This window comes from Chiloscyllium punctatum, chromosome 45 (assembly GCF_047496795.1).
Source record: "Chiloscyllium punctatum isolate Juve2018m chromosome 45, sChiPun1.3, whole genome shotgun sequence".
Classification (NCBI taxonomy): domain Eukaryota; kingdom Metazoa; phylum Chordata; class Chondrichthyes; order Orectolobiformes; family Hemiscylliidae; genus Chiloscyllium; species Chiloscyllium punctatum.
Window position 1 is genome coordinate 6952689 of NC_092783.1, and position 18219 is coordinate 6970907.

The 18219-nt window shown below is 39.3% G+C and overlaps 1 protein-coding gene across 1 annotated transcript in view; it reads left to right on the forward strand.

The window, feature by feature from the left end:
- Window positions 1-472: 472 nt before the first annotated feature.
- Window positions 473-18219, forward strand: part of LOC140467140 (plakophilin-1-like) — a 65815-nt gene continuing 48068 nt past the window's right edge. The window contains exons 1-2 of the mRNA XM_072563210.1: window positions 473-784; window positions 1554-1657. Of these exons, the coding sequence (XP_072419311.1) occupies window positions 601-784; window positions 1554-1657 (288 nt within the window). The 5' untranslated portion in view covers window positions 473-600. The remainder of the gene's footprint in view (window positions 785-1553; window positions 1658-18219) is intronic.

An 18219-nucleotide genomic window follows, 5' to 3' on the forward strand; every position in this document is an offset into this window, starting at 1 on the left:
TGACGTTTTGATGACGTAAACTTTCATTTGGTAATCCTCTGTTTTAACAGAGCTGCACAAACTTGCATAAAATAAACCACAAATACTCCCTTTAAAATATTTGAACTGTACATGTTAGGCAAGCGCTTTGAACATACACTGCAATTCTCACCTTACGTTTTAAACTGAGGACAGCGAGTGGTTACAACATTGATCCATTCAGTGTAATTATAAATATCAACATACTCTAGTGAGCAGCTGCACTGGGCTGGCTTGTAGAAATATAGGCTGATTGTGGCAAAGAGGGGAAAAAGATGGATAGAAATTTATTAACCTGCTTGCTGCGTGACTCAATCTCATATACAACGACAGCATTTTCCCTTCACAAAAGTCGCTTCATGCAAACAAGCCCTTCAAATACTCTGGGCTTGATTGACAGTAGAACCAACCAAACAGAATGTGTCCACCCAGGCGTTGACTCTTCATGAGCAAAGTGCTGGGCGAGGCCAAGCAGCCGTGTTTGAAAGTCTAGGGAAGGCGGACAAAAAAGTGGAATCAAACAGCACACAGTTACAGAGTGATTACAACCACCAGCGGAGTCGCGAAAACAATAACATAAACATGGCTTATGTGAAGACAGTGACAGCCGGGGAATGTTTTAGCAATCAGTCTAATTCTACATTGGCTCTGCCACCCGCCGACAAGCTCAGCACATTGGCCCGAATGGACAGTGAGAAGAGAGTCGGCAGCCAGGTGCGCATGATGATGGAGAATAAGCGAAATCAGCAAAGGTCTGTTAAAAAAGGTATGGGACACCCAGCTTTCCTCCCCCTCACTTTGACAAAACATGTTTTGTGTAGAAGTTGAAGACATAGTTCAGAATTACTGCGTTATCACAATCTTGCATCTGAGAATTATGGAAGCGATTATCTTGAATATTTCGTTGTTCGGCTCATGGTGCTGAGTTGGTTTTAATACCATTGATTCAATGCATTTGCAACATATAGTCATACTCATTACCATATTAATATCTCACGTAAATGTACTTAGCAACAATGATATTACAGCGTTTTCACACGTAAATACGTCCTTTGTTCCAGATCAGAAAACATCTTATATCATTACAATTTGCCTTTGATATATGTTTCATTAATTAAATGTTGGCACACTGAGAATTATAGTACCTCTGTGGAGGTTTCTTTGAACTGAACATTTTTGGAGCCATGATTTTCTCAGTTCAACACACACAGTTGAGTGAAAATGTCACACCTTTTTGATTCTTATCATATTTTAATAAAATTGTGTTCAGTGGGTCTTATGCAGTATTATTGTTGTTTTCATATAATTGTTTAGGTCCTTACATTGAGTTAGCCAAAAGAAAGTGCAGTGCAATTATTAAATCAGCATGTGATACGTTAATTATGCTACAATTCTGATCCGGGGAAAGATGCTAGAATTGACGACAGACAAGTGGTTGGAGATGTTTTAACTGATCAAACCCTCAATGAAAAATGGCAGCTTGAATTTTTGTTAAATTGCCTTATAATGTTTTCTCTCTATTTCTGCCTGATTAGAATTGGCAAATGGTCAGTGGAACATGAACCAAAGAGAGATCTTTGATTTTGGAAATTCATTTCGAAGTATGACCATCAAGAATCAAGGAACGCAGAGGCGCAAGGTAATTCTAAAAACAAACCTCTTCAATTTGTGATAGGCAGCAAATCAACTTTCATAGTCTTTAAGGAGATGTAGAATATTCTATGGCTCAGTTATTAGCACTGCTACCTCACAGCACCAGGGACCAAGGTCCAATTTCAGCCTCGGGTGACTGTCTGTGTGGAATTTGTACATTTTCCCTATGTCTGCGTGGGTTTCATCCGGGTGCTCCGGTTTACTCCCATAGTCCAAAGATGCACACGTTAGTTGAATTGACCATGCTAAATTGCCCATAGTGTTCAGAGATGTGTAGGTTAGATGCATTAGTCAGGGTAAATATATTAGTTGGGGAATGGGTCTGGGTGGGTTATTCTTCAGATGGTCAGTGTAGGCTTGTTGGACCAAAGGGCCTGTTTCCACACTGTAGGGATTTTAATAAACTCACTTAGCAGGTTTTGCAATATAGTCTAATGCAACCCTTACATGTTTTTCAGATAAGGAGATAACACATCTAAAAGATCCTCTAATTTCCAACAATTTTGCTAAAAAAATGATAAAGAATGGAAATAAGATATAATTATTCTTGACAACAGATTTTCATTTACACTATGAGTTAAAATTCACTATGACAAAATTTGATCTGGAATCTAATTCCAATATCATCCAGATTAACAATGCAAATTATTAGTTAGAACAGTGTAAAATGCAGAACTATTGAGACAGACATGAAAATTTCTGGAAAACAATGTACGCATTTATGATTTAATGAGGTGTGGCATACTACCCTGTGCCAAAAAAAGTAATGATGGACCTACTTAAGCAACAGCAAGCCTTGCGATGGTGCTGGGAAAGTAATTCAAAACTTCCCAGTAACTTGTCAAACATTAGTGTTCGTTACAGACAAAGGTAGCAACCAGTTTGCACAAAGCAAGGTTTCTCAAACGACCATGAGATGAGTATTTGGCAAATTTGTCAGTAAGGTTAGTGGGAGCAATGCTGACCAGTAAACAGAGACATTTTCCCAGCCTGCTCCAATGTTACAGTGGAATACCTAATATTCAGCAGAGAAAAAAAACAATTGGAGAAATAGTTTACCAATTTTTATTTTAAAAAGATAGAAACTTTGACAAAACTTCAACAGTCCTGCAATGTGTTAATATTAGTTAATTATGCATAAGAGTTTAGGAAGGAGGGAGAGTTTAGGAAGAGTTTAGAAGGAAGGAGCTGAACCCCACAAACTCCTGACTCGAAAATGATAATATTACCAACTGAGTGGTGTCCAACATTTGATCCCAGAGTTTTCTTCTCCAAATGTTATAACTTTGGAGTACAACAGAAACCTCATTCACAAACTAATCTTGTCTAATCTCCCTTTCTTTCACTCATTGACATTGCCCAAAGTGGGGAGGTAATCATATAAATCCCTCCAACTCTTCCTCTTTTCATTTAGGATATCCCTTAATGGCCTTGACCAAGTTTTCAAATACTCTCTCTGTTACCTTTTCATTTTCACTACTCATCTAAGCACATAAGAAATTTAGCTTGATGATAAAATGATGTAATGTAAATATGTCATGCTCAGAAATCAGTGGAGTTATTGAAAAAAATCTCTTTCTGTACTATTTTTATTGAAAATATTTAATTTGATCTTTATCACAAAAAATAATTTTGAATGAATATATCTGTAATGCGACTAACCTGAGTTGATTGAATTGTGCAGCACTGCCAAGAACAGAAGATTAGCATTAATTATATAAAGTCAACAGCTAATCTAAAATGTCTGAAACAATCATGATGTTATTTTGTTTTTGGTTTTGATGTGGAAGGAATATTATTCGGGGCATAGAGATATTTCCCAGCAACAACTCCAACAGAGCAGTGGAATTTTTTTGTCTCCATTAGCCTAGGGAATAGACAAACTGAAGATTATTTTTTGCAACTTCACAGCTTTTCACAAAGCTGAAAACATTGAAAGTCCTGCAGTGGTGAACCGATGTGTCTAACTGTGTGTGAGATACAATGATTTCACAATGCAAATCAAAAGCTGAATAGAATCCTTTGACTAACCTTTTTAAAAGTCATCTTGACCTTGGAATTAAATGGACTACCAACCCAAACCAGGTGAAAAAAATGTTTACTATTTTCAAATATTTGATTTATACTAATTACAAATATATAGCAATCTGTTGCTGGCACTTCTGGTTCCATCACCTGAAGTCTGTTGCCTTAACTGGAGCTGTAAGCTATTTTTTCCCCATTGGAACAAAAAGGCACACATATTAATATTGCAATTTGACAAAAATGTTTACAATTAAGATTGCTACAATAAATTTTGTATTGCAACAAGAACACCACACATGTCATAACCCACAATTACCAAGATTTAGTAAGTTGTTATGCAACTTGACCAAACACTTCAGAATGGCCATTTTAAATGAAATATTACTTTGTTTTATTGTTTGAATGATACTAGTTGAATAATAAACATGTGCTACTTAGTTGTTGCAGAAAACTAGTTATCAGTGCTGTTTTAGAAAAACATGTTAAATCATAGGTGCCAAAATTTGGAAAATATATCTCGATATGAAGGAAAATTTTAAGGATTGTTTTTGAGGCTATTAAAACTGTAATTGAAAACTTATACTATGGTCTTTGTGATCCTTAATTTATTTTTTTCAGTTAATACCATGTTTTAAATCATAATCTTACTCATATCTTTAGGATTTTGAAGATGATTAGCTTTCTTTTTGTTCATTGATTTCAGTTATTGATGTTTAAAAAATTTTCATGATCAAGAATCACTGATTCGGTTAAAGTTTTAAGTGTTTAGATATCGATCTGATAATGAATGGGAACAAAAGAACAGCAGCTGCACATTTTTTTTTGTTTCAACACCAAGTACCTAATATTTCCCATGTTTGGAAATGGTGCAATTTAGATACTGTAACTTAAAAGTTACTGTACGAGTAAATAATTTGTTAGATGCAAATGAGTGACAAAATGTTTAATGCCTGGATTATGGCTATAAATTATAGAGCATGGAACATTACACCGCAGTACAGGGCCTTCGGCTGTCGATGGTTTCAGTGTGGTGCAACAATCTGAAGCCTATCTAACCAACAATACTCCATTTTCATCTATATGTCTATCCAATGACCAATGAAATGCCCTTAAAGTTGGCAAGTTTACGACTGCTGTTGGCAGTGCTGTTCCATGCCCCAACTACTCTGAATAAAGAAACTACCTCTGACATCTGTCCAATATTTATCACACCTCAATTTAAACCCCTCGTTTTAGCCTTCACCATCGAGGAAAAAGGCTCTCACTGTCCACCCTATCTAACTCCTGATTACCTTATATGTCTCAATCAAGTTGCTTCTCAACCTTTGTCTCTCTAACGAAAACAGCCTCGAGACCCTCAGCCTTTCCTCATAAGTCCTTCCTTCCATACCAGTCAACAGCCTAGTAAATCTCCTCTGAACTCTTTCCAAAACTTCCACATCCTTCCTATAATGTGGTGACCAGAATGGTACGCAATACTCCAAGTGCGGCCGCACCAAAGTTTTGTACAGCTGCAGCATGCCCACATGGTTCTGAAACTTAATCACTCTACTAATAAAAGGTAACACACTGCATGCCTTCTTAACAACCCTATCAACCTGGGTGGCAATTTTCAGGGACGTGGACATCGATATCTCTCTGTTCATCTACACTACCAAGAATCTTACTATTAACCCTGTACTCTGCATTCCTGTTACTCCTTCCAAAGTGAATCACCTTACACTTTTCCACATTAAACTCCATTTACCATCTCTCAGCCTAGCTTTGCAGCTTAGCTAGGTCCCTCTGTAACCTACAACATCCTTAAGCATTATCCACAACTCTACTAACCTTAGTATCATCTGAAAATTTACTAATACATCCTTTACAAAAATGACAAACAGCAGTGGCCTCAAAACAGATCCTTGCATTACACCACTAGTAACTGAACTCCAGGATGAACATTTCCCATCAAGCACCATCCTCTGTCTTCTTTCAGCTATCTAATTTCTGATCCAAACTGCTAAATTACTCCCAATCCCATGCTTCCATATTTTGTGTAATAGCCTACCATGGGGGACCTTATCAAATGCCTTACTGAATTCCACATACACCAGATCAACCACTTTACCCTCATCCACGTGTTTGGACACCTTCTCAAAGAACTCAATGAGGTTTGTGAGGCATGACCTACCCTTCACAAAACCATGTTAACTATCCCTAATCAACTTATTCCTTTCACTTTACGCACAACTGAATTAAGGCTCACTGGGATCCGAAAGCTAGTGCTTCAAAAATAAATCTGTTGGACTTTGACCTGGTATTGTATGATTTTTAACATTGTACACTCCAGTCCAACACCAGCACCTCCAAATCTTGATCTATAATTAACAGGATTGCCTCTAATCCCTTTCTTGAGCAAAGGAACAACATTTGCTATCTTCCACTCTTCCGACACTAGTCCTGTAGACAATGATGACATAAAGATAAAAGCCAAAGGCTCTGAAATATCCTCCCTGGCTTCCAAGAGAATCTTAGGATAACACACATCCAGCCCAGGGGACTTGTCTATTTTCACACTTTCCAGAATTGCTAACACCTCCTCCTTGTAAAGCTCAATCCCATCTAGTCTCATATCCTATATCTCAGTATTGTCCTCAAAAACATTGTATTTTTCCAGTGTGAATACTGATGAAAAATATTTATTTAATGCTTCTCCTGTCTCCATACACAACTTCCCACTACTATCCTTGATTGGCCCTAATCTTACTCTTGTCATTCTTTTATTCCCGGTATACCTTTAGAAAGCCTTTTACCTTATGATGTAAGGTAAAAGTCATTTGGGGTCAGAGTAATCTCTTGCACTCAATTTGTTTGCTTAGATTTCCTCTTCCACAAAGTTGCCTAGCATTTTACCTGATTTCTGGTTGCCAATGGAAATTGCAGGAAGGGGCCAGAGCTAATAACCTTTCAGAAGAGTTACTGAAGAATTTCTATGCAATCTCTCAACTCACCGCCTAAAGAATCTTTCAAAATCGCCACCAATGCTTCTGCTAAATAAAGAAATTGAAAGGCACTGATTATGTTATTCACCCTGGATCTGTAACTTTTCTCTGCTGTCAAATCAGCCTTTACTTCAAATTTGTACAACCTCAGAAGGATAACATTACAAAGCACTAACTTAATATTAGACAAATTACCACAACTAACACAATAGACCTGTACAAAGCAAAGCATTTGTTTAAAAAAATGTTTTCCATTGATAGGAATAAACCAGTACTTTGCAAAAAAAATTCACATTGTGACCCAACTTAAAGCTTGAAAGTGTCTTGCAAGCTGTCTAACTGAGTCCAGAATGGTGGTAAATAGATCTAAGAAAGCACTGAGGAAGAAAAAAATCTGTCAAGAGTAGATGGGGGTTGGGTGGGTGCAGGCAGAGCTTTTTAGCAGCAATTTTTGTCTTGGAGCTTGGAGCATAGTGTCTCAGCCTCAGTTTTTGGGAGCATCAGAGTAGACTGTTTTGAGAATTTGTTTGTAGAACAAAATACAATTCAAAATTTGGACTAAACTTATATCTGATAGTTTCAAAGAACATTCCTGCATGGATTTTTCCTGTAAATTATGACTTGTACAACTTTATGTACATTTGTAAGGTTAGTTAATCACAGAATTCACTGTTCAAAACATTGTTTGATTTCCATTTTGAAAGATGCTTCTAACCCACAATGGATTGATGATCAGTTTTTCTTTAAATTATGCATAAAGTAAAAATTAGCGATCCTAAAATATGATGATATTTAAAACTGTAAGTGTATTGTATCTAACAGGTTGTTTGGTATAATGCATGTTTTGTTAACATTAACTTGCTGTAAGGCAATTGCTGAATTGGGGACACTGTTTCTAAAGTGTGAACTTTTAAAGCGTGTGTTGGTTGTAATGCAATTAAATTGCCAACACTTTAAGCGGTATTTCTTAAGTGGGATTTTTCTATAATGCGGGGTTGCACGAGAACGCAACCATCGCGTTAGAGAAGAACTACCTACATTTGTAATTAAAAATAGTTGCAGTTGAAAAAGCTATGTATTCATTATGTTTGAATATTGTCCAGTGCAATTAAAGAGTTAGAGAGATGTGCAACATGGAAACAGACCCTCTGGTCCAACTCGTCCATGCCAACCAGATACCCCAACCCAATCTAGTTCCACCTGCCAACACCCGGCCCATATCCCCCCAAACCCGTCCAATTCATATGCCCATCCAGATACCTTTTAAACATTGCAATCATACTAGCCTCCACCACTTCCTCTGGCAGCTCATTCCACACATGTACTACCCTGAAAAAGTTACCCCTCAGGTCTCTTTTATATCTTTGTCCTCTCATCCTAAGCCTATGTCCTCTAGTTCTGGGCTCCCCCACTCCAGGGAAGAGACTTTGTTCCTATCCATGCCCCTCATGAATTGTAAACCTCTATAAAGTCACCCCTCAGCCTCCAGTACTGCAGGGAAAACAGCCCTAGCCTATTCAACCTCTCCCTATTGCTCAAATTCTCCAAACATGGCAACATCCTTGTAAATCTTTTCTGAACCCTTTCTGGTTTCGCAACATCCTTCCGATAGGAAGCAGACCAGAATTGCATGCACTATTCCAAAAGTGGCCTAACCAATGTCCTGTACAGCCGCAACATGACCTCCCAACCCCTGTACTCAACACTCTGACCAATAAAGGAAAGCTTACCAAATGCCTTCTTCACTATCCTGTCTACCTGTGACTCCACTTTCAACGAGCTATGAACCTCCACTCCAAGGTTTCTATGTTCAGCAACACTCCCTAGGACCTCACCGTTCAGTGTATAAATCCTGCTAAGATTTGCTTTCCCAAAATGCATTTATCTAAATTAAACTCCATCTTCCACTTCTCACCCCATTGGCCCATCTGATCAAGATTCTTTTGAATTCTGAGGTAACCTTCTTCACTGTCCACTACACCACCAATTTTGGTGTCATCTGCAAACTTACTTACTTACTAAACCTCTTATACTCACATCCAAATCATTTCTATAAATGACGAAAAGTAGTGGACCCAGCACCAATCCTTGTGGCACTCCACTGGTCACAGGCCTCCAGTCTGAAAAACAACCTTCCACTACCACCCCCTGTCTTCTACCTTTTGAGCCAGTTCTGTATCCAAATGGCTATGTATTCCATGAAATCTAACCTTGCTAACCAGTCTCCCATGGGGTTCCTTGTCGAACGCCTTACTGAAATCCATATAGATCACATCTACCATTCTGCCCTCATCTATTCTCTTTGTTACTTCTTCAAAAAACTCAATCAAATTTGTGAGACATGATTTTCCACACACAAAGCCATATTGACTATCCCTAATTAGTCCTTGCCTTTCCAAATACATGTACATCCTGTCCCTCAGGATTCCCTCCAACAACTTGCCCACCACCAACGTCAGGCTCACTGTTCTATAGTGCCCTGGCTTGTCCTTACCACCCTTCTTAAACAGTGGCACCACGTCAGCCAGCCTCCAGTTGTTCGGCACCTCTATCGCTTAACATTTTTATAAATGAACTATAACTTGATCTTAACAAAGTTATAAATCAAAGGTTATAATCCAACAGGTTTAATTGGAAACACACTAGCTTTCGGAGTGCCGCTCCTTCATCAGGTGGCCGTCATCAGGTGGTGAAGGAGTGTCGCTCCGAAAGCTGGTGTGCTTCCAATTAAACTTGTTGGACTATTACCTGGTGTTGTGTGACTTTTAACTTTGTATACCCCAGTCCAACACTGGCATCTCCAAATCTTGATCTTAGCAAGTTTTCTTGTTAAAGCCCTTAACTGTGTGTGTGTGTGTGGTTAACTCTGTGGGAAACATGGCAACCATTTTTCTCACCGTAAGTCCAAAGTAGAAATGAAATCTATGCATAGTTGTTTGACAGCAGTTTTGCAAGAATAGAACCTCTCTCTGCCCTTTGATTAGTACCTGGCAGAAAGTATCAGGTGTGTTATTTGACTCTGGTTGCATTAAGTGGAACCAGATCATTCTCATATTTAGCAACCCTCATATCTATGCATTTCCAGCAGAAGCTATTGAATGCAGATGAGACATAACACTTCTGGCCTTTTTTAAAAATGTCTTTTAATTGTCTTAATGAAAGAAGATATTTCCAGCTTTGGTGGTGGGGGGAAAAAAGAAACTTCACTGTGATATTTTTCCTGTTTGGGGCAGAATAAACCTCATCTAGTCCCCAGTGACTCTCAGCCATACGATACTTATGAATAGTATCATTTTGACCAAAATCAGTACTTAAGAGTTGTGTGTTTTAACAAGTTCCATTATTCCGCTATTAACAAGTTCCATTATTCATACTATTCAGCCAGAAATTTCCAGCCAATGTACCTACTGCTTGAATTACATAATTGGAAATATCTCCTTTTTAAATGTTACAGTAATGATGGAACATTGCATTTAGGAAAAAAAAAGTCTAGTTATGAATAATTAGTATGTCAATATCTTATTTCCCTGTTAAAATATTAACACACATTAGAAGGCTATTAGAATATTAGAAGGAACGGGAAGTAAAAGAACATGAATATGCTTGCCTGTTTTGATTGTGTTTTGATGAACTTTCAACTATTTTCTGTTACTTGTCTGGATTAAGCCTGTTATTGTACACATAATAGGACATGGGCTGCTTTCTGTAATATTGGCAATTAATGCCTCACATGTAGATGAAAGCAGTTTTGCTACTGATTGACATGTTTGATTTTGCAGATTTGATATTCTCAAACCTGTGAGACAAAAGGGTGTTCTTTTTAATTATGCCACACCTGTTCCCCACCCAGTTTTTGGGTGTAACACTAAAAATGTGACCGGGGCTTCTATTGTTAAGAAACTAGTTTTGCAACAAGATGTCTGAGTACAATTGCTTGTTTCTTGCCTTAAATTTTAAACCACTACTCTTGCCTGAAGATAAAAGGAGTTTGAAGCTTTTCAAACGACTTTTTCGTAGAATCATAATACGTGGTATTCAGTATAGAAGGAAGCAATTTAGCTCAATAAGTCTAACATTTTCAAAGAGCAGTGCAGTTTTTCCCACTTCCCCACTTTCCCCAGATTCCTGTGGAATTTTCTCCTCTGAATATATAATCAGCTCCTTTTTGAAAATTGTCACACTTCTAGAATTTGTTTTCTGGTTCTTTAATCAACCACTGAAAGTTTAAGTGGTTACTGAAAATTGTACGTGCAAGCATAATTAGGGTTTATGCTGATTTTTGGTAGAACACTTGAGGAAATTCCTGATGCTTACTCATAATATTCTAAAACAGTTTGGTCAAAGTCAAAAAAGTAATACTGTCACTTTTATTTGCCCCATATTGCACACTAAATCAGAGCAGGTGTAGGCTGTTCAACCTCTCAAGCCGGCTCTGCCAGTCAGTTAGATCATGTCTGATCATCCACCTCAACATCATACCTCTCCTCTCTTCCCATAAACCCTGTCGTATTTACTTTCCAGAAATCTATCAGGTTCCTAAATATATTCAGTGACATCATCTCCACAGTCTTCATCAGTAAAGAATTCCAGGTGTTCACTGTCTTTTGAGTGAAGAAATTTCACCATATCTCCATTGAAAATGGACCACCATTTATCCTGAGACCATGACTCCAACCAAGGGAAACATCATCCCTGCATCCAGTTTCTCCAGCTCTGGCAGAGTGGTGAACCTTTCAGTGAGATCCCCTATAATTTAGCTAAACTCTTGTAAATATAATACAATCGATTTAATCTTTCCTCACATGGCAAACCTGCCATCCCAGGTATCAGTCTGATGAGCCTTCACTGCACTCACTTTATAACAAGTATATATTTTCTTTGATAAGGAGACCAGATCCATACTGAATCCTCCAGGTGTTATTGCATCAAGGCCCCATACAGCTGCAGTCAGGCTTCCCTTGCTGCTGTATTTATTTGTTCTTGCAGTGAAGGTCAATAAATTACTTGTCTTCCCAGCTGCTTGCAGCAACTGATGCTTGTTTTCATTCACCAGTAAATAAGGACGTCCCAGGTTCCTTTTTACATCAGCCTTTCCCAGTGTATCACCATTAAAAGTAGAAAGAAAAGTAAGCCATTCAGTGAGATCGTGGCTGATCCAACAATCCTCAACTCCACTTTCCTGTCATTTCCCAATAACCCTTGCTTCTTGCACTGATTAAAAATCCTGGCCTTGAATGGAGCCAGTGATACAGCCTTTACGGCTCTTTAGTTTATTTTATTTTAGTTTATATTATTTTATTTCCACAAATTTACTACCCTCTGAGAGAAGAAATTCCTCCTTATATCTGTATGAATCATCAACCTGTTACTCTGAGATTGTGCCCCGGTCCTAAATTCTACCAAAAATGGAAACAAATTCTCTGTATCTACCCTGCAAAGTCCACATGACGCTGTGTTTCAGTGAGATCCCTGTCATTCTTTTGAACTCTTATCAGTATAAGTTGAATGTACCATTTAAGTATCACTCTGCCATTCTGTCTTTCCTCCTAAAGTGGACAACATACTGCACCTACCATTTATTTGCCCACTCATTCAACTTGTCTAAATCACTCTGAAACCTTTTGATATCCTTCGTACCATTCATATTCCCACTGTATTTTGTGTTGTCAGCAAACTGGAAGTATACCTTTGATTCTCTTCTCCAAATCATTGATATACACTGTGAATAGCTGGGGCCAAATTGCTGATCCAGTACCCCACTTGTTACCACCTTGCATTCTAAGAATGACCCATTTATTCCTACTTTGATTCCTGTCTGCTAACCAATTCTCAATCCATGTATATTACCACTAATCCCCTGTGATTTGATTTTGCACAATAACCTATTTTGTGGGACTTAATCCAAATACATGAACCAGTTCTTCCTCATCTATGCTACTAGTTATGTCCTTAAAAAAAACTGCAGTTGGTTTATCAAACATGATTTCCCTTTCATAAATCCATGCCAACTTTTTCTAATCCTGTTAGGATTTTTAAAGTCTCCTGTTACCACATCCTTTATAATAGGCTCCAACATTTTTCCTGTTACTGATATTAAGCCAACTGATCTGTAACTCCAAGTTTTGCCCTCCCTCTTTTTTAAAGTGTCTACTGATTTTTGAAAGATGACAGCAAATCCATCCAATATTGTGTGGCCATTTCCTTTAGTATTCTGGAATGTAGATTACCAGGCACTTGGAGTTGATCATCTTTCAGTCCCAGTAACTTCTCCAGAACTTTTTTTTTAACTAATGTTATTTGTCTTCGATTCTTCCTTCCCAAAAAATTCCTTGTTTGCTTAGAACTTCTAGGAAATGTTTGTATTTCTTCTGCGAAGACAGAACAAAACTGTTTGATTGTTTGTCATTTTTCTATTCTTGTTATTACTTCTATTTTAGTATCATTGACTATTTTTCCCATATAATTAAACTCTTAGTCCACCTTACTGGATTCTGAACTACTCTCAGTCCTCAAGTTTGCAACCTTTTTGAACAACATTATATGACTCCTCTTTGGATCTAATACTCTTGCTAATTTATTTTGTTAACTAGTTGGGTCTCTTTTTTTTTATCCTGTTGTGTCTTTTTGCCTGAAAAGAATGTATCACTGTTGCATGTATTCTTTTCTTAAATATTAGCCATTGCCTTTTCACTGACTTGTCTTTTATTGAAGGTTTCTAGTCTATTGCAGCTGACTCACCTCTGGTACGTAGTTTTCCTTAGTTTAGTTTGAGGATCCTGGTTTTTGATTGGACTACTTCACTTTCTGTACCAATGGTGAATTCTATCACGTTATGGTCCTTTTGTTTTCCTGAAGAGCCTCTTGCAACAAAAATAATTAATGAATGCTTTTTCATTGCACAAAACTGAATCTGTGAAAGTCCCTCAACATACTAGTCTATCTTGAACGCACTCCAGGAATTCATCTGTAACACTATTAATACAATGTAGCTGATTTGCAATCACCCGTCATTGCTGTAGCACTCTTGTTGAATACATCGCTGATCCTCTGTTTAATGCTACCTCACCACTATAGCTTGGAGATGTACAGACAAGTTCCAGTAATGTTTCCTTCCCATTGTTGCTTTGTGGCTCAACCCAGACTGATTCCACATCCAGATTTTCCTGTGCCAATATCCTTTCTCATTAGGGCAAAGATTTCATCTTTCACTAACAATGCCACCACCCCCCCCCCCACCACCCCAATTTCTCTTTTGTTTGTCCTTCCTGAAGATTGAATGCATCCTTGATGTTCACATTTCCCAGCTTTGATGATGCTGTCACCAATTCTCTGTAATCACAAACATATTGTGTCCTGTATAACTATTTGTACTGTTAGTTTGTCGACCCTGTTGCAAATGTTCATTTCTTCAGATGTAATATCTTTAGGCTTGTCTTTTTGGTGTTTCTTTTTACCCTTTTTGTTGTATTTCAGCATTATTTGTATTGAATTGTGGATTGAGCTTGATGGTAATGTTAATTGTAAGCTACATGGCTGTGCTGCTGCTCCAAGGTCAGTGCACGCAGATCAGTATACCAATGTCGTTCCAAGCATTGGCTTATGATTTTTGAAGTCACTGCTACATATGGCCCTTGGAAATCTATGCCGAAGAAAAATGCATTGAATATAAGATAGCTTGTAGGTCAAATGACCTTCTCTTACTCTGATGTGCCCTCTTATATAAGTGCTTTGGGATGACCCAAACCAAATTTAAGCTAATTTTGAAGAAACAAATTACTGTTTTTATTTTTCTTCTGATTCAGAACTATAGTTATATTCTTCTATTAACAAAAGTCTGGATGTTTTTTAAAATAAAACTGGTTTGCTACTTCAGTGGACTAGTTGAAATTAAATATCCAGTTAGGGCAGTAGGCAATGGATTAAGGAGGCAAAAACAGTGACTGCAGATGCTGGAAACCAGTTTCTGGATTAGTGGTGCTGGAAAAGCACAGCAGTTCAGGCAGTATCCAAGGAGCAGTAAAATCGACATTTTGGGCAAAATCCCTTCATCAGGAATATAGGCAGAGTGCCTGAAGGTTGGAGAGATAAATGAGAGGGGGGTGGGGAGAAAGTAGCATAGAGTGCAATAGGTGAGTGGGGGAGGGGATGAAGGTGATTGGTCAGGGTGGAGTGGATCGGTGGAAAAGAAGATAGGCAGGTAGGACAAGTCATGGGGACAGTGCTGAGCTGGAAGTTTGGGACTGGGGTGAGGTGGGGGAAGGGGAAATGAGGAAACTGTTGAAGCCCTGGGGTTGAAGTGTTCCGAGGCGGAAGATGAGGCGTTCTTCCTCCAGGCGTCTGGTGGTGAGGGAGCGGCGGTGAAGGAAGCCCAGGACCTCTATGTCCTCGGCAGAGTGGGAGGGGGAGTTGAAATGTTGGGCCACGGGGCGGCGTGGTTGATTGGTGCAGGTGTCCCGGAGATGTTCCCTAAAGCGCTCTGCTAGGTGGCGTCCAGTCTCCCCAATGTAGAGGAGATCACATCGGGAGCAATGGATACAATAAATGATATTGGTGGATGTGCAGGTAAAACTTTGGATGTGGAAGGCTCCTTTAGGGCCTTGGATGGAGGTGAGAGAGGAGGTGTGGGCACAGGTTTTGTAATCCCTGCAGTGGCAGGGGAAGGTGCCAGGGCGGGAGGGTGGGTTGTAGGGGGGCGCGGACCTGACTAGGTAGTCACGGAGGAAATGGTCTTTGCGGAAGGTGGAAAGGGATGGGGAAGGAAATATATTCCTGGTGGTAGGGTCTGTTTGGAGGTGGCAGAAATGTCGGTGGATGCACCAAATCATCCGCCGACATTTCCGCCACCTCCACACGGACCAGGGATATATTTCCCTCCCCACTCCTTTCCGTTTATATCATTTGTTGTATCCGTTGCTCCCGATGCGATCCCCTCTACACTGGGGAGACTGGACGCCTCCTAGCAGAGTGCTTTAGGGAACATCTCCGGGACACCTGCACCAATTAACCACACCACCCCGTGGCCCAACATTTCAACTCCCCCTCCCACTCTGCCGAGGACATGGAGGTCCTGGGCCACCTTCACCGCCGCTCCCTCACCACCAGACGCCTGGAGGAAGAACACCTCATCTTCCGCCTCGGAACACTTCAACCCCAGAGCTTCAACAGTTTCCTCATTTCCCCTTCCCCCACCTCACCCCAGTCCCAAACTTCCAGCTCAGCACTGTCCCCATGACTTGTCCTACCTGCCTAAACTTTTCCACCTATCCACTCCACCCTGACCAATCACCTTCATCCCCTCCCCCACTCACCTATTGTACTCTATGCTACTTTCCCCCCACCCCCACCCTCCTCTCATTTATCTCTCCACCCTTCAGGCACTCTGCCTGTATTCCTGATGAAGGGCTTTTGCCCAAAACGTCGATTTTACTGCTGTTCAGTTGTTGCCTGAACTGCTGTGCTTTTCCAGCACCACTAATCCAGAGAATGGATTAAGGAAGCAAGCATAATTACAACCAAAATGTTCATTCTTTGATCACTGAAGGATGATGCTTTTGAAAGTGCAATAGTAGGAATTTTAGCCACAGTCAAATAGTGTACTAATACACTCAGTTTCTAATCTAAGTGGTCATAATTTTCCAAAGTGCAAAACCGTGGGTAGGCAACAAAAGTAGGAGAATTGACATGGCCTTTTGTTTTTACCAAGTTCATTATTATTGATAGTGGGTGGCAACTTGTTCTTTTTTCTGCTTTTTTTTTGCCAAATTTTGTGTTGTATCACTGCCTATTTGGACGTTCTGTAAATCTTGATCAAATCTTAGACCAGTTGCCAGAATAGTTGAAACTAGGTGATTGACATTAATACGTGCTGTTTTCTGCATGGCGTTCATAACATTTTACAGAAATTATGCTGCCCATTTTTGGTGTTCTGTAGAATAGGAATGCACACTTAATTATTATCCAGGCAGTCATGATGTGAGGTTGATACCCACTGAGTGGCAAGTTGTCTCACGAATGGCACACGGTGAGAAATGGACCAGAATCGGATGTGTGGGAGGATAAGGTTGGTAATGAAGCAAGGTTGGCAAAATACAATGAGAAAAAGTACAAGGCCTCATGATAGGATCTCTCCAAACGCAATTTGGAATTAGCCAAAAAAAAATAGATTCAGTCCATCACTTCAGTTGGCCAAAGCTGGATTGAAGGTGTCCTTGATAATTTTAGTTGCAGACTGATTGGTCTTTATAAGGTGAGATAATTGAAAGTACTGATTTCACTACAAGGTGTGGGTTGTTGCTGCAATCTTAATAGTACCGGTGGTGGAAGGTATAGGCAGAGAAGCTTCATTTAAGGGGCAATGCATCATCAACCCATGGTTAATATTTAGCCTGCAATATTGCTGCAACTATAGATAATAAGCTTATTAACAGCAAGTACCTTGTTCACAATGAAACAGACATTCGAGGGAGATTCAGTGAGAGACAATGATTACTGATCCACTGACAGTCCACAGAGTCAGAACTGGAAAATGTTATTTGGATGGGGTATTTGGGTCACTTCTTGTATGAAGCAGCATGCAATAAGTGTTGGATGATGTTGGGAAGAGCAAAGAGGAAAACTGTATATTTATTCAACATGAAGTCAAACCTTGTCCAGGAGCCAGGAAAGTAGAAAAATTGAAGAGTACTGAAGAATTAGGATGGGATTTGATAGGGCCCTGTACCTGAGGGGGAAAAGTGAAGGAATGGAGGATGACAGAATTATTTAGGAAAGGTCTTTTAACTTTTTTTTTAGAAAGGGCAGTCAAGAAGTGGAAATAAAAGTGATCGATTTGGGCGGCCAAAAAACAGCAGTTTTAAATCTTGAAAACTTCTTTTATGATAGAACTTAATATATAAGCTGTAGATATTTTGATTGCTTTATTATAGGAAGTGTGAATATATTCCAGTACCCCACCCTTTGGATGAGCAATTGAATTAAAAAGGGAAGATCTTCCTTTCAACACCTGTGCTTAAAGGATCACATGAATGATGCACACTAGAGCCAGAAATATTCTCACACCCAAAATAGAACCTGCCCAAAATTTCATCTATTAATTAAGTATGTAATTAACATTTGACGGACTCTATGGGTGTGTCATTATTAGGTAGATATATGCTTCTTTTCTCTATCTTAGTGATCTTTTACATACAAGAAACCTTGGAATGCAGGTTCAAAGCTCCTTGAAAGTGGTGTCCTAGGCAGATAGGATAGTGAAGGAGGTGTTTGGCATGCTTTCCTTTATTGGTCAGAGTAATACAGGAGTTGGGAAGTCATGTTGAGGCTCTACAGGACATTAGTTAGGCCACTGTTGGAACATTGAATGCACTTCTAGTCTCCCTCCTATCGGAAAGATGTTGTGAAACTTGAAAAGGTTCTGAAAAGATTTACAAGGATGTTGCCAGGGTTGGAGGATTTGAGCGATAGGGAGAGGTTGAATAGACTGGGGCTGTTTTCCCTGGAGCATTGGAGGCTGAGGGGTGACCTTATAAGAGGTTTACAA